A 24,462-nucleotide genomic window follows, 5' to 3' on the forward strand; every position below is an offset into this window, starting at 1 on the left:
TCTCATTAGGTGGCCAAAGTATTTGAGTTTTAGCTTCAGGATCTGGCCTTCTAAAGAGCAGTCAGGGTTGATCTCCTCTAGGACTGACCGGTTTGATCGCCTTGCAGTCCAAGGAACTCGCAGGAGTCTTCTTTATAGTGAGCTAATTTATAGCTAATTTGGTCTGATACAATGCTAGTCCTATGAAGAACAGATCACTATATCTAGTAACAGTTGAGTAAATATTCCTCTAAAGAGGTCCCTGGAATTTCTTTCTTCCATGATTTGCCATTTCTTTCAGATATCCTTCGTGAATTCAATGCTAACCTCACAGGTTATTCAATTGGTATTGGTGAATTTACTGAGGCAAATGCGTTTCTCAATCAGGCAGTTCCAGGAGCACAGGCTAGGTATGTTTTTATATATATGTATATAAAAAAATTGTACACACACATTTGCTTTCTTCTCTCCCAGTGTTCCTGAGAGAATTGCTGGGAATAAAGCACTTTCTGTTCAATGCTTCTGTTTACTAATTTATGGTTTTTATTCTAGCACTGTTTAGAAAGGCTGGTAGGTCTTGGAGAGCAGTCATACTCATTTTTGTTTCCAGTAATTCTGCTTCAGGTTGCTTATTTCCTCATTGACTTCTCTGTTGATCAAACAAGAACAGAATGTGGTGTTCCTGCATCTAATGAGAGAAAATCAGCGATCTGTTTATCTTGATCAGCTTTCTTGTAAGAAAAAATAGCTCACACTCCTAGTGGCTCCCTGTTGGCTGATCACTCATCTTTGCAGGATTACTTCACCTTGGCAAGGTGAAGTAACCAAAGTGACAGACTGAAAATGTCATGAAATGTCAGGAAAATTATTTTTTATTAAAAAAAATACTATTGTATTCTTAATGCTAGGGATTGTGAGAGGTGTTTGCAGAAAATTCTGCTTCATGTCCCTTCAGTTTTGGATGCTGTTGATCCACTTTGAGGTGGAAGTTGTCTTGGGACAGTACAAAAAAAATAAATGAAAGGAACAGCACATCAATACTATCTAACCCCTTTATCTTGGAATTATAATGCAAAGATTTATTTCCTGGACACCTCTTGACTTCCCTAATATGTATTCACTTGAGAAAGAAATGAAGAAAAATAAGTGTCCCCTTTTCTCCTTTTTTTTCCATAAGCTGCCTTTATGTTCACTGATATTATTACAGTGTCCATGAACTCTTAAAGATTTTTTGCTAGAAGTTATTTGCACTCTAGGTTAGCCAGTAAAGATAAAAAAAGATGAATATATTTCCTAGATTTTCACCCAATAGACATATAGGAATTATCAAAGTTAACTATTTATCTCCACTGATGGGAAACTGTTCCAGGAAATATTAGGACATCCTTATGTATGGGAAATCTATGAAACAGAACAAATCAAGGAACAGACCAACAACTCACTTTGGATTCTAAGACTTCCTAAAAAGCGCAAAGGGTTAGCTCCTCTTCCATTTTTCATCACTATTAAGATGCTTCTGTATAATAGCTTCAGTCAGTAGCTGTAATAATTCAAGAATCAGGTGGCATCCTCACAGAACAAACTGACTATTTGTTAAACTTTCAAGCTGTGCCTCCTTCCTTCCCTCCCCAAAACACAGTAATTTCTAATACTGTTAAATTTTATGCACAACTGAAAGCAAAATGCCACCTGGCTTTGCACTTTACCTTGAATCTAAGAGAAGCTTGCTCAAATATTCTTAGAGGCAGTTCTGGTTGGATAGATTCTGAAGCTCCTGGCTGTTAGACATCAGTCATCAACCACTTTTGCCGATGAATCCCTCCTTTTTCTGAGTACTATTTTGCTTATCCCATTGTAAACAAAAGCAATATAGGATGATACTATATTAAAAATGTTCCCCGGGGGATTTCCAGACAATGCTTGCATTGTGCAATTATCCTAGTCTTTTCACAATGCTTTATTGTGTGTGTGTGGGGGGGAGCCACAGTTGTGTACATATTTCTGCTTTTACTGTTGCTTTTTAAAGAGTTGTCATTTTAGGTAAGTTTTCAGGCATTGGTTCTCTATCATCTTGATTCATCTTTTTTTCTTATTTTTTTCCCCCCTAGGGATCTACCAGATCAAGTAAAGCGTCTTGTAAAAATCATGAAAAATGATTTGGTAGGTTGGCAACATTCAAGGAACTCATTGATTTGTCACTGTTGCACAATGGCTAAACCCATATGGTGAAAAGTGGAGTATCAAATAATCCCATTAACTTTCTGGCTTCTCATATCTGGTTCCACTTTCTATTTAAGTTTTTAGCTTGATAGATTCTTCTACTTCCACCTATTGGGGGCTCCTTACCTGGCATTCACCTGAGGTGTACACATGAAAGAACTCTCACAATCTATCCTGCCTTTCTGGAAATTAAAAAAAAAGAAATAATTTCAATAAGGCTACCTAAAGATACTACTACAAAGAAATAGATTAGGATTCAAATTATACATATCAAAAGTACATGTCAAAGAGATAGTATTTCTCTCTCATGAAGTCGTGAATTATATGCTTAGCAAGCAGCCCAAAATTCGGTGAATCATGAGAGTTTTGCAATTTATTCAGAATCACATTACATTGCTTTTTAAAAGTGTAGGCTGATATCCTTATATTTGCATGGATAAACCAGAAATGATATACTGTATTATTCTCTTCATTCAGAAAGCCAAATTTGACACTGTCTGGAAGGTCATAACAATATTCATTGGAATCCAAGATCTCTGCAACTATTGCAAAGATATTGTAAGTTTTTGGAATGTTTCTAAGCCAATATTTTAGTTATGGGGAATTATTAACATTGCAACTTTGTACTAGAAAAGACAACATTCCATAACTGAATAGCCTATTGATGACTATAGAGCTCATTTGGAGGTTGTGACAATATTTGTATATTAATACCAAATAGAAAATTTATTATGTAATCTGAAGTATTTTTCTAGGATGAGAACAAAGCTTCAGGTGTAAACCAAAAGGTGATCACTTTTTTTCCACCCCGCCTATTTTATTCTGGACATGGTTTGATTGTAATTTACAATAAAACCATGGCAATTAATTGATAAATTCTCTCTTCACTCTGTAACTCTCTTGGGCTAATTTGATGCTTCAAAAGTGCCAGATCTGCACAGTAAGAAAATGGGGACAGCCGTCCTTAGTGTGCTAACTCAAATTAGTTCCAGAAATACTAGAACAATAAAAGAAAATTAGGGAATCTCATAGATTTTCAGAATTTGCGTAATATACCTCTTGGTATCAAGCCAATGTTTCTGTATTCATTTACCATTATGAAAAGAGAATAACTGGCATTTTCTTCTTTAAACTTTGGAAAGTTTCAGCAATGACTTTATAGTATCTGTTTCCTTGTTAGGAAATATAGTAAATATATTTTTGCTTTCAAATATACAAACTGAACCTTTTTTTAAAAAAAATGTTGACAGCTAATCTCTAAAAATATACTGATTGAATTCAGTTAAAAAAATATATTGCCCACCCTTTGACTCATTTTTTCTTTTATTTAAGAACTGCCAAGTTGGTATATCTGAGCTGTTCCGTAAACTGAAGTCTCTGACATTACAAAAAATAGTAACAGTTCTAACCTTTGAGGACTGAACACAAATTAGTTTAAGTGATTTACTCTTTCCATTCCCTGCCATTCCTTTAATATCTAAAACATTTTAACTCTGCTAAACTGAATGTACTTACGTCCCCACTCTCCAGAATGAAAGCCTGTACAATCAGGTGCCCTCTCATGGAAGATATTCTGTTGAAAGTCATTATAACTTTTCTTTCAAAAATTTTGGATGGACAACTTTAACATTTAAATGCTTGAGAGGACTTAATAAGCCTACAGGTAGTCTTTGACTTATGACCACAACAGGGCTTAAAATTTCTGTTGCTAAGTGAGACATTTGTTAAGTGAGTTTTGACCCATTTTACGCCCACAGTTGTTAAATGAATCACTGCAGTTGTTAAGTGAGTAACATGGCTGTTAAGTGAATCCAGCTTCCCCATTGACTTTGCTTGTCAGAAGGTCACAAAAGGTGATCACATGACCCCCTGGGCCACTGCAACCGTCATGAGTCAGTTACCAAGATTCTGAATTTTGATCAAATGACCAAGGGGGTGCGGCAACGGTCATAAGTGTGAAAAACACTTTTTCAGCAGTGTTGAAACTTCAAACGGTTATTAAATGAACTGTTATAAGTCAAGGACTAGCTTTATTTACAATCATTGAGGTATCCAGATGATTAAGACCATGCATTGTCTTTCTAGCACAGCTTTTAATTAGGTCATAATAGTTCATTATTGCCTGCATCATTTGCTGATTTAGTTACAGTACAATACTGTACATGAATCCCATGTTATGTTTTCCAGTAGAGAGTCAACTTTCAAGATCACATATTTTAATTCATAGAAGCTGCAACAATTCACTTGACCTTTCCTTTTTTATAATCAGTAACAGTCTCTTTTCATGTCTCCTCCCAATTAGAACCACTATTCAGCGGTAAACTTTTCAAATCATGTTCAAGAAGCGCTTGACTTGCTTCATACAGAGGTAGGTGGTGGTTGCACAGAGAACATCTTTTCATTTTGTCTTACACAATTGTCTACTTTTTTCTGATTCTCATTCAAAAGCTGTAAGTCACACACTTTCAGCTGAGGCCACATGTCACTCCATCTACAAGGAGACTGCATTTTCTTGACGCTCAAGTGGCATTATTTTATTGCTGTAATAAAGTAATGTAATTCTTCCTTGTATTGTCAACTGCAAAATTCAAGGTGCTGGTTATGACGTACAAAGCACTATATGGCATGGGTCCGGATTACCTACGGCAGCACCTGCTGCCGGCATCAACTTCCCTCCGTCCAGTGCGCTCCCACAGAGAGGGCCTCCTCAGGGTGCCTCCGATCAAAGAATGTCGATTGGTGGCCCCCAGGGGGAGGGTGTTCTCTGTGGGCGCGCCAGACCTGTGGAACCACCTTCCGGTTGAGCTCCGGATGGCCCCCGACCTGCGCTCCTTCCGGCGTGATTTAAAAACCTATCTATTTGAAGAATCTGGCCTGGTCTGATGGGTTTGGGGTTGGATTTAAATAAGTTCTTAACACATTTTTAGTATTGTATTCTTGGGCATAATTATTTAATTTTTTTAATCTCTTTTTTAACTTTTGTATTTACACTTTTGATATTTATTGCCCTGTACACCGCCCTGAGTCCTTCGGGAGAAGGGCGGTATAAAAATTTAATAATTTAATTTTAATAATAAAATGAGTACTACAAATACACTTATAAATGTATCACAAGAGCTTTTTGGACCTAGTATACAAATCCTAATGTTTTATTTTTACAGACTCCTTTACATTGGGTTATCCTATGGCATTTTTATGGAATATCTGGCAAAATGGAGAGGATTTGGAAATGTGATTTTGCAGTTGCAACAATAAAAGGATATCTTGCATACAGGCAAAAATACAAAGCCAGGGAATCATATATTTCAATGTTTAATGGAATTTAATTAAATGTAAATAGGGAGGCAGAATTTTTTTATGAATACTGTCATTTGCTAAAATCAATAGGAGGTGAACTTAGCATAATCTCCTTGACCTGAATAATTATTTTCTGGTCCTAATCCTTCCTGACCAGATCCATCCAGATAGGTTGGGATGTAACTCCATTATCTGTGATATAATGTAGTAAAAAACATGTCAGTGCAGAGATAGGAATGTGAAGAGAACGCAAAAGGAATCTGGTGAAACCTGATGGAAGGTAATAATAGTAATAATAATAGTAGTAATAATAGTAATGGTAATAATAGTAACAACAACAATAATAAAGTTGGAAGGGACCTTGGAGGTCATCTAGTCTAACCCCCTGCTCAGGCAGGAAACCCTATACCATTTCAGACAAATGGCTGTCCAGTCTCTTCTTAAAAACTTCCAGTGTTGGAGCCTTCACAGCTTCTGGAGGCAAGTCGTTTCACTGATTAATTGTTCTAACTGTCAGGAAGTTTCTCCTTAGTTCTAGGTTGCTTCTCTCCTTGACTAGTTTCCACCCGTTGCTTCTTGTCCTGCTTTCAGGTGCTTTGGAGAATAGCTTGACTCCCTCTTCTTTGTGGCAGCCCCTGAGAGATTGGAACACTGCTTTCATGTCACCCCTCATCCTTCTCTTCATTAAACTAGACATACCCAATTCCAGCAACCGTTCCCTATATGTTTTAGCCTCCAGTCCCCTGATCATCTTTGACAGCAGCTTTGAAACTACTACAGAGCAGATGTGTTCTATGTAATGCAATTTGGATAATTAACTCCTTTTTCTTTTCAGGCACCTAAAACTTTGGTTAACCTGGTGGAGGTGATGGATCTTCTCCCTTTAAGGCAACTGTTTCTAGATAGCAGATTACCATGTGCTGCACACTTAGCAGAGTAAGGCTCTCTTCATTCTAAGCTATTAATTTATATAAAGACCACTAAGTATCCAATAACTAGTTCTGAAGTTTAGTGACTAAACAAGAATTGCAACATACTAAGGCTTACACGTAGACTTTACCACCAACATAACACAGAAAAATATCCCACATAAGACTACATTAAAATTCAATGACATCTCATTTTGCTGATCTGTTTTCTCTGCTAAATAACAATTCAGCATATTTCTTTAAAAATAAACCAGAGATATTACTGTACTTGGTCTTCCCTGTGATTAAACTGGGTATTTTGGATCCAGTACAATCTGGATCCATTCACTCATTCACTTTTCTCTTGCATAAGTGAGACCTGCATGCTAAGTGTTAATCTTCTGCATTTCCTTACTTTACATTCTCCCTCTTCCCCATTTTTCTTCTGGCTTTACTCCTCCTTAGCATTCAATGGCCACTGAACACATCTGGTTCCCGTTAAATTGATTTGAGATCCTCTTCCTGTTAGATTGTTATTTCTCAACCTCAGCAACTATAAGCTGTGTGGACTTCTACTCTGACAGTTCCCCAGCCAGAGTTGAAGCCCACACAGCTTAAAGTGTTGCTGAGGTTGAGAAACACTGTTCTAAAGAATTGGGGGGAGGGGTGTCTTTTTATTTTGGATTGCCACAAATCTGCTGATGCCTCCTGTTGAGCTTTTTCTGTGTAAGTTACAGAAATTGCAGCCTTATTCCAAACTAGAAGGAAGTTTTGTACTCTAGATTTCAATTAACAAGCAAAATGTTGATAATAACACTCAAGAGGCTGACCTACAACAAAAGTATTCAGGTACTTTTGTTAGACCAAAGGCAGGGATACCCTTGTGGGGAACTGCCTGTGTTTGTAGCAAGACACTTCCTGGCTTTCCCCACATCTTGCCCCTAGAAAATAACTAGTACACAACAAAGTCTTCAATGTGTAGGGGGAAAAGAGAGAAGGTGGATTGTGTACTCATTCTGTGAGCATATTGCTTTTCTGGCAACTCTTGCTTCATAAAAGGATAAGCCCAGGAATAAAAATGTCTAGAACTGAAACCTTTTGCATTTTAATAATATTTTTACCTACATTCATCATTAAGAGGAGACCACTATTAAAAATATCATATTTCTTTGAAGAAAAGAAGTACATAGATATCTGCTTCCTTAGTAGAGGAACTATTTATTTTCTGGATGTATCAGTGTTTTGTTTGTTTGTTTGTTCCATATATGCCTTTTCTTCCTATATTTTCATACACAGAGATCAGTGCAGTTGCCTTCTTTCCCTTAAAGAAGGCTCCTCAGACCTTGTGATGATGGAGGAAGCAAACAAAGCTTATCAGGTAGGAGTGCCATGAATCAAGACTGCCATTTTGTGGATTGTCTTGTCACGTTGTTTCTAAAATAACATTATACATTACATTTGAAGGTTATGTACTATATAACGTAACGCTACCATGTCCCTTCAATATGCTATGATCTAATCCAAAAGAGTTTCTAGGTCTTTTGGGTAATGAATTGTTTTGATTCAAAAGCGAAAAGATTTAGCTCCTCTTGCTGGGTGAATGGGAATGAGCCAAGGAACTAGAGGATGGATCTTTATATTTCTTATATTTCTTTCACAGAACAAAATACAAAAACTAATTAAGAGTCACAAGTATGATACTCGAGAAGATTTTACAGTTGTATTACAGCCATTCCTCCAAAATATTTCATTACCTGTTTTACAGGTAAGTTCTAGATTCCCATTTACTTATTTTCTTTATTATTATTATTATTTTGCTCTTCTTTACAAGAACAATACTTCCAAAGTGGGGTACGAAACAATAATACCAGCAACAACAACAATAGTAATGTCTTCATTTTGCACAATTCAAGGTGTACAATATCATCCCATTTCCTATTTTCCTACAATGACTATCCTGCAGGGTCAAAGTAATTTAATTTGGATGAATATATTTATGAGATCCTGAAAAATCCAAATGCAACATTATTTTGATATGTTTGGTCTGAGTTACAGACTCTGGGAAACATCCTTTATGAAATTATGTTCAACCATAAATAGAAAATGGCCTGTAGAAACAAATCTGATCTGTAGAAGCATTGCTAAATTTCAGCCATTGCTACAGGACAAACTCATAGAACATTCATAACGTAATCCGAGAAGAATCACATAACTGTTTTCTAAAATATTGAATAGCTGGTGTGGTTTGGACCAATTTACTGTTTTTCTTTGTATTATATTTAATTATATAATTAATATAATTTTATATTACTTATTTGTGGACTGAAATTCATAGCATAGATTCCTAGCATCACTTGTACTAGGGTGGATTCTGTGTTTCTTACATAGAATTGAAAGTAGATATATATCAACACTGAACTAAAAAGACTGTTAGCATATCAACAGAAATAAAAAAGTACCCTGTTATGAGTTCGATTGACAGGCACATTCTTACATGTATTACTTTCATATTTTGAATAATTACAACTATAACTATTTTTCCATATTATGTAAAAGTTTCCTTGCTTGCATGACGTGCTTTAACAATTTATGCATATGATATCGTTCATGCAATTATTTAAGACTTTAAGTGAGTGCTTTTTCAACGTTTAGTTTTCATGAAATAAAAGAAAAAGAAAATCCGTTCTGCCAAAGTTAAAATTCAAACAGGCTTGAAAGTGTTCACATTAAAGCTGATTTCATAACGTAGATTAGGGAATGTAAGCAATCCTAATGATAAAAACTTAGGTATTGCAACATTTATGTTAGGTTTAAGGGAATGTTCATTTAGAATGTGGCTTGGTGGAGCAGTGGGCTAATGCCTCCTTAAGTAACACCAGCTGCCTGCAATTAGTGCAGGTTCGCATCCCACCAGGCTCAAGGTTGACTCAACCTTCCATCCTTCCGAGGTAGGTAAAATGAGGACCCAGATTGTTGGGGGCAATTAAGCTGACTTTGTAATAATGCCACTTGGGGGTGTGTGAAAGCCCTAATAAGCAGGCATATACATAGAATGAAGGCTACTGCTAAGCTTGTAAGCCGCCCTGAGTCTTCGGAGAAGGGCGGGATATAAATGGAATTAAAATTAAAAAAAAATAAAATAGAACAAATTGAGCATCTTTAGTGCTTTGTGATCTGAAGTCTTTTCACCTTTTAAATCTCTAATGGATCAGATCAATGACTTATCTAATATTATACCCCTAATCGTCATTCCAGCACCTACTGAAAACCCAAGGCATGACATGATTGTAACTTCAGTCATATAAACATTGGTACTCAGAGGCTTACTGTGTACCACTTCCTCAGATTAGCCAGAATTTTCCATCGGTTTGCTTAATCCTCTATTAAAGATGTTTAAGTTTGGGTCCATCAACACACCTTTTGATGAGGAATTTCATATTTTGATTCTGTAAATTGTAAACTTTTGTCAGTCGGTCTGAATCTCTTGCTGTTCTCTTCATATAATGACACAGGTGGGATAAAGTATTTATGCTAAAATGCTAGTTCTCTTTGAAACCAATAAATATGGGTTCCGTTTGGCTTCGTTGTTTTTGCATCTTTAAAGGCATAATAATAACGATGCTTTCCTCATTTTTCAGGATGGGCGACTAGATACCTCCTTCTTTGCACCAGACTGTTTTCACTTTAGTCAAAAATCACACTCCCAACTTTCTAGAGCTCTCTGGAATAATATGGTGAGATACCTACTTCAGGGTACTGTACAATTCAGTTTTTAAATGGCTGTACTGTTTTATTTGGGCAGTGTGTACATTCCTACCAAAACCCCTACTTTTATTTCTGATAGTAAATTGATAACTTACTATCAAGACTGGTGAATCTGATTGGATGTCAATGCTAAGGGCTATCATTCTCTCTCCATCCCAAGTTTGAACTTCTTTTTCTACTGTGATCTTAGCTGAATCTTGAACAGGGTAACTGCTGTATTTTGTAGGATATCCTGCAAGAAGATATTCCATTTATAACTTTTATATTTGCTCATTGCTTCTTTTATCTCTTTTTTGCTGTGAAAGCAGTAAATCAAACAGTTGCATGAGCCCTTAAACTACATAATCATATCTTTCTTTTACCCTCTAGCTTCAACCTGTTGGGAAAAAAGATGTTTCCTTCAATTTTATGGATAACATAACACTGAGCTGCCCAACTCTGGTAAACATAATACGTCTTCTTCCAGTGCAAAGATTTTGTGGGAATGAACAATTTGGGTATCAAAGGAACAGCCAATAATATTTGAATGCCAGCAGCTTAACAGTTCATGCTTAATTATGAACAGGTGTCCTTGGATGGTCTTGATCTTTGAGAACTAAGAAAATTTCCAAGTAATCTTTGTGTTGAAGGTGGAAACCCTTGGTCCTATCCCTCAACTATTAGACTCAAATTCTAGACAATATTACCACAAAATGTAATGCAGCTTAGTTCTGATTCTAATTGGCATGTGTAGGATTACATTCTTAACCTATAAATAAATTTACGTATATCCTGTACGTCTTACATCCATGTACTAGATAAAATAGAAATCTTTCCAAAATAAGCTTCCCGATTTCATAAGGGCCTGCCAGTTCTTATGTCCTTCATATGACCTAGGAGGAACTGGTGGTTTTAATTCTGGAAAATTCTTACCTCATATATTTTATTGGCATAATTATACAGATTAACATCACAATTCTGTGCACGTTTATTAAAAAAAGATCCACTGTAACTTATTCATGGTAAATAGGCATAACTGCAGTATAATATAGATATTTAAAATTAGGGTTTTTATTTAATTAGCTGGTATTTTATTTAATTAGCTGGTTTTGATCTTACCAGCTAATTTATGGCATTTGCCCATTTTCTTTAATCAATGGAATTTCATAATCAGAACTGGAAAAAATCTGCTGTGGACCTTTGTGGAATAAAGCAGTTCTGCTTAATGTCACAGGGAAATATTCTTGCATTTTCCAGCCCAAACTATTTGCAAGATGGCCAAACACATTATAGCTGAGCAATGTAATGGTTAAATATCAGTGTTCCTCAACCTTGGCAATTTTAAGATACATGGACTTCTCCTAAAATGTAGGCTACAAAATATTATTAGAATTTGGATTATTAAACTGCTTGTAATTCTAATTTTCCTCTTCTCTGCCCAATTTTATGTCAGATGAGCTGGCTATCACTCTTTTGCATTATTTCATGAGGTTATGGCTCTTTCCAGCACCATACTGCCAAGTTGCTAGATTGGCTGACAAGCAATATGATGAAAAGATACCAAATTTCCCCCACACACACAACAGATTCCAGACAATTGCATTTTGCAACTTAATACTTATTCAGAGTAGTCCCATTATAGAAACTTATCCCAGTTCAAAATTTCCATTTTGTCTCCATTATTCAAACAGACTGATTCCAAAATGATCCCCTTTTTTGTGAAAGAACCATTATTGCAGCATTTCCATTACTAGACTTGCAGATTTAGTTGCAATCAAGTGGCTGATCTAGTGGCATCTATGCTTCTGTTTTCCTCTATTGAAATTTTGAAGTTTGGCATTCATGTTCTTTCTCTACTAGCAACAACCTTTCCTGGGTACCTTCAGAAACACTAATGTCACAAATCCATCCGAAAATCCTACCAAATTGCCAGATCAGGTAATTCTTTTATTATTTACTCTGCATTATTTCTCTTAGCATATTCATGTTTTTGTGGTATCTACATGATGCTTTCACATCCATGCAGTTTTCTTATCAACATTTTTGGAAGAGGCAGCCCAATATTTCAAAGTAATTCAGCTGGTTTCCTCCCTAACAGGGACCTAGAATCCATGCTCTTATTTCAGCATTTTTAACCAATACACCAAACTGTTTTTTAACTGTGGGCAATAGTAATGAATAATCCTGGATATAATTCTGTTCCTGCCACCCCAAGGATTAATCAGTAATTTCAGGTTGATTTCTTGAAGCAAAGAAATAGGATGTAGAGATCCCTCTGAAACACAAGTTGCTACTAGATTTCTTGTAGTTTCAATGTTACAACCCATATGAACAATTTCCAGTGATATGTTGACTGCATTTTGTTTTTAAGAACTGGGGTAGCAATCTGCCATGTTCTGTACAAACTGAATCCAGAGAAGTCCCCACATCAGGTGAGAAATAGCTGTTTATGCAGTAAAAATAATAAATAATAATGTATTTACCTCCTCTCTCAGTGAAGATTTATGTAAAATGCTGGGGCTTGGGAAGAAAGTGACAAAAACATCTGTAGTTTTCTAGTTTCCTATTCTATTTTTATAATCTTAAGCAATCCAGTGATTGTATTTTTCAGCTCATATTTTGCTATACAGTAATACTGTATGTTCAAGGTTGGTATGGTTGAAAGTAGAGCATACAATGAGACTCCTTAAATCCCATTGACTTAGTGGAATTTCAGCTGCCTAATAATATGTAGGTAGAGCATACAATGAGACTCCTTAAATCCCATTGACTTAGTGGAATTTCAGCTGCCTAATAATACGTAGGATGGTCCCCCAAAGAGAAAATTAATTACCAAATTGGGCAACAAAGATAATGACGAATCTGGAGAAGATAAAGCATATTTAGGTTGTAGTTTAGCAAACTAGACCAGTGCTTAGTATTATTTATCTGCCCATTATAGTCTCTGTTTTGTACAACTCAGTCCTATGCAAGATTAAATGGTGATAAGCCCAAATTCTGTCTAGTAAGACTTATACACCTGTAAGGGTATGGAGCTTGTAAGCTTTAGAAGTAATTAACTTTGAAAGGAAAGAAAAGACTGGATTGTTGATTTGGGGATTAAATAATGATGAAGCAATGAAGAGTATACAGAGAAATGCAACAAAGATGATTAGGGGACTGGAGGCTAAAACATATAAAGAATGGTTGCTAGAATTGGGTATGTCTAGTTTAATGAACAGAAGGGCGAGGGGTGACATGAAAACAGTGTTCCAAGATCTCAGGGGCTGCCACAAAGAAGAGGAAGTCAAGCTATTCTCCAAAGCACCTGAAGGCAAGATAAGAAGCAACGGATGGAAACTAACCAAAGAGAGAAGCAACTTAGAACTAAGGAGAAATTTCCTGACATTTAGAACAATTAATCAGTGGAACAACCTACCTCCAGAAGTTATGAATGCTCCAACACTTTTTTAAAGAAAAGATTGGACAGCCATTTGTCTGAAATGGTATAGGGTTTCCTGCCTGAGCAGGGGGTTGGACTAAAAGACCTCCAAGGTCCCTTCCAACTCTATTATTATTACTTACCTTTTAAGTTATATCTATTGGCACATGTTTAGCCTATCAGGATATTGATAGGCTAGTATAATGAAGAGAAGAACTAAGGGTGACATGATAGCAGTCTTCTAATATTTAAGGGGCTGTTACAAAGAAGAGGATCAACCTATTCTCCAATGTACCAGAGGGCAGGACAAGAATAATGGATAGAAACTCATAAAAAAGAGATACAATCTGGCCCAAATTTCCTGTCAGTGAAAACAATTAATCAGTGGAACGGTTTCCCTCCGTAAGTTGGGGGTGCTCCATCACTGGAGGCTTTTAAGAAGGGATTGGACAGTCATTTGTCTGAAATAGTATAGGGTCTCCTGTTTGAGCAGGAGGTTGGACTAGAAGATCTTCAAGGTCCTTCCAATTCTATTATTTTGTGTTCTGTATATGATACTCTGTCTCAATCTCATTTCTATTTTTTTTAGTGCACAGGCTGCAGCCAGGTGACATTCGAGTGATAGCAGCACTTGGTGATTCAATGATGGTAAGGATGTCCACATTTTCAGCCATGCTGTTATTCCTAAGAATGTGAAAATGTCAGCTTATTAAAATGATATCAAGCAGAACGTTAATAATGTTTATTAAATGAAATATCATAACTGACCATTATAGCTGAAGCTGTAATATGTGGTGTGCAAGTACAAAAAACAGATTCTTTCAGTAGCCACGTCAAATGGTGAATACTATGAATGGAAATATTAAATACATAAATTGAACATAAGATCCTTGCCCTACCTACTTTCTTTACTAAGTGAAGGATTTCTATAATATTACTCTGTGTTGCTTTTGGTAGCTTGATAGTGTGATCTCATTAGCAACCATTAACCAGATGTTAACTTTTTGATTCTGTAAGAAATAATAAATTCCTATTGATTGCATTTTATTTTTTCTATTTTTAATAGATTGCTGAAGGTGCTAAAGCAATTGGTCTGAATGATATCAAAACAGCTTGGAGAGGACTTTCCTGGAGGTAAGTGTTTTTTCCCCAAATTTCATCCAAGTTCTACTAAAAGTCTTCTCCAACACTGAACCTTTCAGGTGTGTTAGGACAGCAAGGCCTAAAATTCCCAACAGATAGTCCCATTGTCTGGAGGGTATTAAGTTTGATAAAGCAGAAGTAGAATATAGAACTAAAGGTTCATGGTTGAAAAGTTCAGGTAATTATAAATATGAAAGAAATGAAAACAGGCTCCATTATGGGAAAGTTCCATCCTACACCATATTTTCATGCCCAAACATGCAGTTTGATCTTTCCCAACCACTTATTAAGAAATCTTTTAACAATGTGCTGCCATGCTCCTGATCAAGATTTGAGATAATTCCTAAGTCATTAAACCCCCACTAGGAGTGGCACAAAGCAATGACAGGAAGCTTGCCTAATGCTTATACATATTAACGCAACAATGATTCCATTAGAAACATTATCACCAATTCTCCTCTACAGATTTACTTCCTTGCATATCTTTTTGTCCAAAAACAACAACCCTCAATTCTTAAGGGAACGATTGTTATTATGCTGACATTTGGAATAAAAATACAATGAAATAATGCCTGATATTAAATTGATACCTTGATATGTCTTGGTACACTGAATGCACAAAAATAAACAGGGCTATATTTTGCTGTTTAGGCTAGTTGCATGCTGTTTTCAAATTACTTTGTTTCTTCAGAAATTATTGTTATTTAAAATAATCTGAAAACTTTGAAAACAGAATTCATAGCTGCCTAATAGTTTGTTTTGGAAGAGATTTGTTTTTCCAAACCAATCCTCCCCTTTCCACAGTTATTTTCTCTGACAGATGGTATGTGCTGCATATGGTATTAACACTACTGACCAATTTTGTATTATCCCTTTTCAAGCACTGGAAGTGATGGAAGCTTAGAGACTCACACAACATTACCTAGTGAGTACCCTGAAATACACCCAAATACAAAATAAGAATAGACATGAGTAAATCTGAAATGCATTTGAAAAAGTATGAATTATTGTTGTCCACATTTTCTTTCCCTTTTTAGTCAGGCATCCTCCTCTCTTTTATATTCTACTTGAGTCAAACCACTGTTCAGCATGCCATTCAAAGATATTACTACTAGAATGATCTCTATATACATGATCTGATAATGGTTTGAAAAGCAAGACTTATAATATAGTTGGCCAACAGTTGTGATTTAATTCCAAAAGTAAAGAAGACTTAATTCCACCATATGAAGAGGTATATCAGCTGTATTCCCATGGTACACTGAACTGGATAGTGAGTGGAATTAATCATTTGTAGGGTTAGGGAAGAATAGGTTTAACCTAAAACAGACTAGTGATTGCTTGGCATTAAAATGCCTTCTCTGGCAATTTATACCCTAGCCTCTAGGTGGTGGCCAATAGGTTTAAAGCAACCTATTGCTGCCCAAGAGGCAGCCAATGGCGGCACTGAAGACGGGTTGTCTGAGAAGCTGGGAGCCGTTAGCCAGCTTCCTTGCTTAAGCAACCTTCCAGCAATTAACCCCACATGATATTCTTAAATAAGACAAAGCCCAATACATTACAATTTGTAATGAGAAGAAACTGTTCTACCTGCTTACTATTAGCCATTCAAATGAATTGCCTATCTGAAACAGTGGTGGCACTTCTCATTTAGTAGTGTTGGATAAAGACATAGAGATTCAAACATGGTTTAAACTTAGTTTACAAACTAACACCAGCTAGCAGTCAGAAGACATGATGAAAACTCCTTAATTTCACAATACATGGGCAGACCACCATAGTTCCAACTGGGGAATGTGAGCCTCCTAGACCAAGCCAAGTCCAAAAACGCCAGAGAGTTTCTAGAAGCCTGGCCTTTGGACAAATCAGCCATAAACAGACACATGGAGATGAACAAGATCTACATACCATTCAAAAAGACAATCAAAAAGCAAAAAACAACAACAACTAAAAGACAAAAATGCCTCCTTACTAGCAATCAATAGCCAGATAAGCAGAGATTAACACCAAGATTAACATTAGACCAACAATCAAGAAGCAACAACCCAATCAAGAAACTAACAACTCAGACAAACAGTAAATAGTAACAGCCTAATCAAGGAACCACCAAGAACACTACCATTCCTATTGACAGGCAAGCCACTAGTATATAAATAGAGAGCAAGCACCACTCCTTCTAAGCATTGATAAGTTACCTAATTTAGTAATGAAACATCTGCAAAAAAACAACCCAAGCTCAAAAAGTATCAAGGACCCCATAGCTATATTTTTTTTCTAACAATTGTCCAGAATAATTAAGAAAACGTTGGGTAAAATGTGAACTAACTTTCAATGATTTGTAAAGATTCAGAACCTTTAAAAGATGGGAATGAGATGCTGGTTCTTGTTTACTGGAGAAACACTGAAGTTGAATTTCTCCATCTCTGTCAGATATTTTGAAGAAATTTAATCCAGGCATCACAGGTTTTTCCACTGGCACGCAGAAGGAAACTGCTGGGTTCAATGTAGCTGTGGGAGAAGCCACAACCAGGTAAATTCCTGTAGGAGACATGTGGTCAAGGAAGTCCATGACTGAAATAGTACTGGAATATTTAGCCTCACCAAACCAAAGCATATTCCAAAGCTGAAGGCTTTTCTTAAGATTAATCACCCCAGTAGCTGTTTGTTATAATCAACTCTCCAGAATTCAGCATGCAAAAGTATCACCTGAATAAGACTTTGGATTAACTTGCTGGGGAATTAGAAGCTTGCAAAAATCCAGGGAGCCATGGCATGAAACCATTTAACAAACAGATGAAATAATGTCCACGTATACTATATAAGAAAGTGACTTAAAATTCATTTAGACTCTTATTTTCTGTTCGTCAGCAGAGTTCTATACCTACCCCTGATGCTATTATTTAGTCAATCATCCTACAAACATTGAAGAATGCAGAATAAAAATCAAAATACATTTTAAAATTCTTATATAACATACCTGGAAGACACATTACCGGATTGTGCAACAAGCTGACTTCTGTTAATCCAGTTCTTTTTAAATTTTAGCCATTAGGAACACAACAGTAGTTGCTCTTCTTGTTGTTTTTATTTTTTAAGAGATCTGATGATACCAAAATGACTATGCAGAAGGCAACATCATCATATAAACATTACAGTTACATATTGTCCTGATGTATAAAACAAATACATATGTCACGCATGTTTGAACATTTCCTTTCCTGTCTTCCCTATTGCCAGTGCCTATGACCACATGCTATGGGCCAACAGTTGTTCAGATTTTTCTGACTTAGGATTCCTATCCTTGAGGCAGCTCTCTGTTGTCCCAGATGTATTTCTGTTCATTCTGTTGATTTCTTAACTACTTCTACTTTATTTGGTAAAAGCTGAATCTGGGCCAAACTCAATTGATTTCTATACCGTATTTTCCGGCGTATAAGATGAATTTTTAACCCACGAAAATCGTCTCAAAAGTCAGGGGTTGTCTTATACGCCGGGTCGTCTTATATGCCGGAAAATACGGTAATTCCGTCTGCCTTGGAAACATTTGAGGCAGTAGATGCCAGTTCAGGTCTTCTAAGCAGTCATCCATTGCTGGGCAGACAGCCAACTAAGTGGAATTAATTCTTGGCAAACTCATGAACCTATATTCTGTTGGTATAGCACTGCAGTTTTAAGATGTGTCTCTCATCTCAAGTCCATAACTGCATGTGTTTTTCATAAACAATTTAGCTAAATTAGTCCACCATATTCTTTCTGTGTTTTATCTCAATCCTCTTAGGATATTAGTCTGATGTAAAGATCTAACCATAATCTTATACTGTTCAATCTTTTACAGTATTACTTGTTCGCATGCATTTGGCAACCCTAGACAATGAAGTCCCCATTTGATCACTTTTTGCCAAACACTAAATTGATTGCAGAGGGAGTTAGAGGTTAGATAGCAGGACTGTGAAAAAGTCACTGCAGCCTTGAGAATGTAAAGCTTTAAATTTCTGTGCAGGCTGTCAGAACCAATCCTTTCACAAAATAATTGATCAAAGCTTCTCTGCTCTTTGACAAGAAGGAAGGCTGGTTGGCAGGTGGATGCTTGTCTTGCAATAAGACTATTCAACGCAGCATCCACTGTTTCAGAGAATATATATTGCTTGCTGTTTTGTTCGTGAAAAGTTTCTTTCCCTATATACGCATAAAAATATTGCTCTTGGGGTGATTGTTCATAAAATAAAGGGAAGCAACAGTTCTATAAGTGCAGATTGGGCTGAAAAAGTGTTTAGCCCAAAGTTCCCCAAAGCCTTTCTGTAGCACTCAAAATGGAATTAGCTTTTAAACTCTCTTGATGTTGCAGTACACTTCTTCAACAATTTAAGCAAATCCACATCATCTTTTCAATAAAATATATCTTTAAAATATCATATAATTACCTAAAAGACTGGGGGTACTCAATGCTTTCTTTGTTATCAGTTCTTAGTGGTGGTTTTCACACAGCCAGTTAGAGCAATGTAACAGAATACATTCATTGTAGTCCCTCTGAGTCATGGTTGACAGATAATACTAACATTAATTTATTTGCTTCTAGTTAGCACAAAAGTAATGCATCTGTTATGGCATTGCTCTATGTAAAAATCCAGAAACTGGTTCACAAACTATAGTTTGAAATGCTTGCTTTGTTCTTCATGGATTTATTACAAAGATAAAAGTTGGAGAAAAAAAGCATGCTGAAAATATATTTCAGGGTTTGGAATCTGAAGCAGAGCTAGATGTAGTTTTCAACCAGAGCTATTGTGGACTTCAGGGCCAATTCTAATCACTGATGGAAAATTACATGATAAATCTGATCATTCAAATGCATAAGTAATGTATGTTAAAACTGAGAAGTCATGCAAAAGTAAAGCTCCTATTTTGTTAACAGAAAACCAGTTTCCTGCCATTTTTCATTTCATGCAAAAGGACTCACAACTCACAACTTTCCTGAATTACAAACTCCCCAGATATATTGCTTATTTCATTATGTTGGTTGCTCAAGAAGGTGATTTATTTTCATCTGTGTTGTTTTGGTAATGACTGTTGACAGCTGGAGAATGATTAGAAGTCACTCTTCAAATTACACTATGCACTTCCTCTGGGAGTTCTCAAATCCCAGTTCATCCCCATGATATAGCTCACTCGCACTTTAATGGTTTCATTGAGGCTGCAATTTCAAGGTATGTGTTAGACATTTTTTCTTCTTTGTCTCTCTAGGAACATCTCAGCCCAAGCACATGAATTGGTAGAGCTCATGAAAAGGAGTCCAGTAAGTTTATGCATTTTGGAAGCCTAAAGAAAAATCTAGACTTTTCTATGTTAAGCAGTCTTCCACATCATTGCACAGTTCAAGATAATAGTTATGATCAAAATCCTGAAATCATTATAAAAAGGTTCTAATTCCTTTCCATGTAATATAAATTAATTATTGCATGGTCAATATCAGCAGTTTATATTAACAATACTAAGATTGTATTTGCTGCTGAAAATATACAGAGAGCAAGTAGTCCTCGAAGATGGTAACAAATGGGAAACATTATCTTATTTATTTTTATTTAATTTTATCCTATTTGTATTATTTTTATAAATAACGTGAGAGGAAAACATGCCTAATACTCCTTCCTCCTGTTTTCCCACAACAACCCTGTGAAGTGAGTTGGGTTGAGAGAGAAGGCCTGGACCAAAGTCACTCAGCTGGCTTTCATGGCTAAGGCAGGACTCAAAATGTCCTGTTTCTAGGCCAGCACCTTACCAAACTGACTGTCCTGAGTTAATGTATCTGCTACTTATTTATTTTTATTATACAGTATTGTACACAAGTCCTAACTTTCACCTTAAGCAAAATCTGATTACATTTAAGGCATCTCTTTTTTCCAAATTTTATTGTTTGAACTCTACCCTTTTTTTAACACAATGAATACACAATAGGTATAAAATTAATATTACATAATAATACAGTTTCTAGGCTGGTGCCTTAATCACTAGAGCAAACTGGGTTTATGGGAAGAATTAGAGATAGAAAGAGACAAGGAAGAATGCCTTTCTTAACCCATATATTAAGATAATTTAATATCTTAACCCAGATATTAGAATATGTTTCTGAATGAAAATAAAGGATATAATGTATGTCAATTTAACGTATTGCAAAGAGCAAAAGATATTTATTCCTACTACACTCCCAAGAATGGTGTGGTGGGATCTCTAGATGTACTTTTGGCTGTGGAAAGTAGCCGGGATGCCAATGGATCAATGAAATCTGTGAAACTTTTTTTTTTATGCTTTTGGATCTTTTTTTTTTTTTTTGCTCTTTGGATCCAAACCTGGATTATGAGAGTTTTTAAGGCCAACATGTAAAAGAGCCAAAAAAAATGGGGGCTGGGGCAGGAGAGGGCAAATTCTGGCCCATCCCTCTAGCTTCAGTTCTTACTCCGTGACATGGCAGGGTCCTTGCCAATCATTATAACCACTACCTTCCTACTTTTGTCTGACTGCAGTTTTACATTATGGAAAAGTAAGAATCCAGCTGCAGGCATGTCAGAAACTGAAGCAATAATATTGTTTTATGTAAACCAGGTGCAAATGGTGAGTTTGCTTACTGTAGAAACATGCCCTCTCTATACAGTATTCAGTAGGGTAAGGCAGTGGTTTATCTTGCTTTTTATGTTGTTGCTTATTCTCTGTGCTTCTTTGAAATCTTACTTTCTTCAGTAACTCTCCCTATTGCTAAATTGTGTACATTTCACACATATCCATCACACTCAGAGGCCTTAGAACCTGGTCAAAACTTTAAATTTAGATTAGGCCTGGCTTCCTCTATCTTTCTGGCTAATATCAGGAAATGTTGCAGAACAGGAAAAAAAAAGAAAGCCGCTGGAAGCTTTGTTATAATTATCGGGGTGTGGAAGGTGCTGTTGATTGATTTTTATTTTATTTTATTTGAATTCCATCTTAATTTGTCCTTGTGAAGATTAATCCTATCTGAATAGAACACACTAAATAGTATCTGCAGATAAAGAGTGCACAAAACTATTCTTACTATATAGATCATAAGAAATGGGGACAAAAAAGTGGCACTTTAAAATGTCTGACATTGTGCTGGAATCCGTGAGGGAGTCTGCTTGGTAAAGTTGGCTCCTTCAAGATTTGGGTGCAAGTAACATGAGGTGGCTGGATGGAGTCACTGAAGCAGTAGGTGTGAGCTTGAATGGACTCCAGAAGATGGTAGAGGACAGGAAGGCCTGGAGGAACATTGTCCATAGGGTTGCGATGGGTCGGACACGACTTCGCAACTAACAACAACAACAACATGACTTTCAGCTTTGCCTGGATTAGTATTTTCAGTACTTATCAATAAGATAGCTGAGATTCCAGGGACATAGGGCACTAAGAACATAGTAAAACAATGTTTTAGTTGCAGACATGTCAAACTTGTGACGTCCCATGACGTATCGTGACTTTTTCCCCATTGCTGGCAATGGGGTGGGCATGGTTTCAGTGTGATGCATCCGGCCCATGGGCCAGCAGTTTGACATGCCTGTTTTAGTGCAAAGAAAAACATAACTAATTCACCCTGAGCATGGAATTACCACTACTTTGATTTCTGAAATTTAGAAACTTCTTAATTCCATTATGCATATATTAAATGAGAATATGAAGCACAGATAAAGAAACATGCTCTTACTGCTTGTCCAACTTTCAAACAACTTATTTTCCTTGGATCTCTGAATGTCTTTCAGAGGCATTGCCAGACTTTTTCTTTTAACGCAAACTATTTAGGGCTGATTGGAGAAAGAGGAGGAACTGGAAAACATCCCACCCCTCATCCTTTTACTTTGAGAAAGGAACCTGGGGAGACTTCCAGGAGGGGACAGTGGCATACTGATGCCTCTCCAAAAAGTGGATGTGATGCTAAGACAGAAAACTGGGCCTGGGTGGTGAGCCTGGATTAGCAGAGTTTTTCTGGACAAGGAGAAGCTGAAGAAATTGTCCTTGAGTGCTCAGGAAGGCAGTGACTCCTAAGGAAATCTCCAGGCACCTCATGAATAGAGTGCCAAGAGCCAAGGAAGAAAGATCAAGTTGACAGACTCAACTTGTAAAGTTGACTCTTGTCCACCCAACTCCACTAGTGAGAAAGGTATCTGGGCTCGGGGCCCAGTGCCATCACTCTAATGACACACCATTTTGTGTAGCTCTGAAACAAAAAACAAAGCATTTCAAAAGTCAGGACTTGGATAACAGATGTTGAGAGCTTTCCATATAGTTGTGTATTTGGTTATTTATGGCAGCATCTATCCCACCTGGACTGAGCTCAAAAAGGTAAGCAGGGTCAATTTGGGATAGCACCTAGGTGGAAAATATTAGCCAACAGTGGGATGATGAATATATATATATATATATCCCAGAGGAAGGCAATAACAAACCACTTCCATTTTGTTATCCACCTCCCTCCCTAAAACTAAATGCAAGTGTCTACGTTGTCAGAAGAGTTGAGCTGCTTGGAAGGAAGCTTTATCATGACTTTTGGAATAGCAAAGATATGTAAAAAAAGGGAACTGATTTTCCTTTTTGCATTTTCATGTTTCCTTTCATCTCTCTCTTTCTCCTTCACTCCACCTCCCTTTCTTCCCCTCTGTGTCTGATTATTCCTGGGAGCAGCTGAGTGGAAACATTGACATTTAAAAAAAAGTCAGAATAACTGCTGGGTTCCAGAGATCATGATCCCTGCTTACAAAACAGAAAGAAGTGATGTCAAACACTGCAGGCATCCTTTGAAGACAAAGTAACAGGCCAGGGAAAGAAATTCAATTAATGAGACAAGAAATTGGCAACATTAGTGATTCCCAGGCCAGGATAGACTCACCAGCACTGCTTGTGATATAAGCTTGTTGCTCTAAAAATAGCCCTATTCCTTTTTGTCTTGCATGTTACAAAATGTTTTCCACAGAATTACAGCCCTCAGCGGTTCCAATAGTTGGCTTGCCCATGACGTAGGCTAAGCCCCAATCTCAGGAACACAAATGCTCCCTCCACCACAAAGCATCCCCCTTCCTTCTTTCTAGCATTCGTGACAAGTATTCTGTTTTCATCACGGAAGAAATGTTTCTGCCTCTCCTTGCTTTACTTGTAGGCTAACATTAAAGTGTTATAGTCTTTGCAAACCCAATCTCTCATACCCATTGTGAATTGAAATCTCTGATATATACAGGGACCCAGAGAAGCTGTCAGGGTTTTATTTTTCCCCCCAAATGAGAATTCTTTTGCATTGCCATTTGTCAAATATAAGGAAAACAAATCTGGGATTATTTCTTCTTTTGTAACTCTTGGCTGCTGTCTCCAATGTTCAAGCAGACCAACCCCCTGCAGACAAAAGAACAGATTTCAGCCTGTTTATTTCTATAAAATCCAATCAAAGCATATTAATTTCATGGGTTTTACAGTAGTTGGTGACAGACATGGTGTTGTGTTTATAGCCAGAATTCATGATTTTCCCCTTCTCCCATGCTTATAATTTCTATTTCACATATGTTACTAATCTATATCAACGTATATAAGTTTAGGGAAATGTTGCAGGTTCATTCAATTCATTCTGTTCCTCAAGCATTGCCTCCATCTCATAGGGAGGATTTCCCAGAAAGAGAAATGTAGTCAGCCAACGGGGAACAACTGAAGTGTTCATTTGACAAAATGAAAATATTTGAGATTGGACTAGAAGACCTCCAAGGTCCCTTC

At 36.7% G+C, this 24,462-nt stretch overlaps 1 protein-coding gene across 1 annotated transcript in view; it reads left to right on the forward strand.

Moving 5' to 3' along the window:
* Positions 1-24,462, forward strand: part of PLB1 (phospholipase B1) — a gene marked incomplete at its 5' end in the record, with an annotated part of 116,444 nt that overhangs the window by 72,066 nt on the left and 19,916 nt on the right. The window contains 16 exons of the mRNA XM_083348375.1: positions 281-389; positions 2,088-2,139; positions 2,677-2,757; positions 4,502-4,567; positions 6,332-6,432; positions 7,701-7,782; positions 8,065-8,169; positions 10,043-10,138; positions 10,539-10,610; positions 12,009-12,086; positions 12,520-12,580; positions 14,159-14,217; positions 14,636-14,703; positions 15,594-15,637; positions 17,143-17,242; positions 19,951-20,002. Coding sequence (XP_083204501.1) covers positions 281-389; positions 2,088-2,139; positions 2,677-2,757; positions 4,502-4,567; positions 6,332-6,432; positions 7,701-7,782; positions 8,065-8,169; positions 10,043-10,138; positions 10,539-10,610; positions 12,009-12,086; positions 12,520-12,580; positions 14,159-14,217; positions 14,636-14,703; positions 15,594-15,637; positions 17,143-17,242; positions 19,951-20,002 — 1,226 coding nt within the window. The remainder of the gene's footprint in view (positions 1-280; positions 390-2,087; positions 2,140-2,676; positions 2,758-4,501; positions 4,568-6,331; positions 6,433-7,700; positions 7,783-8,064; positions 8,170-10,042; positions 10,139-10,538; positions 10,611-12,008; positions 12,087-12,519; positions 12,581-14,158; positions 14,218-14,635; positions 14,704-15,593; positions 15,638-17,142; positions 17,243-19,950; positions 20,003-24,462) is intronic.

The sequence above is a fragment of the Vipera ursinii genome (assembly GCF_947247035.1).
Source record: "Vipera ursinii genome assembly, chromosome: 1".
Classification (NCBI taxonomy): Eukaryota; Metazoa; Chordata; class Lepidosauria; order Squamata; family Viperidae; genus Vipera; species Vipera ursinii.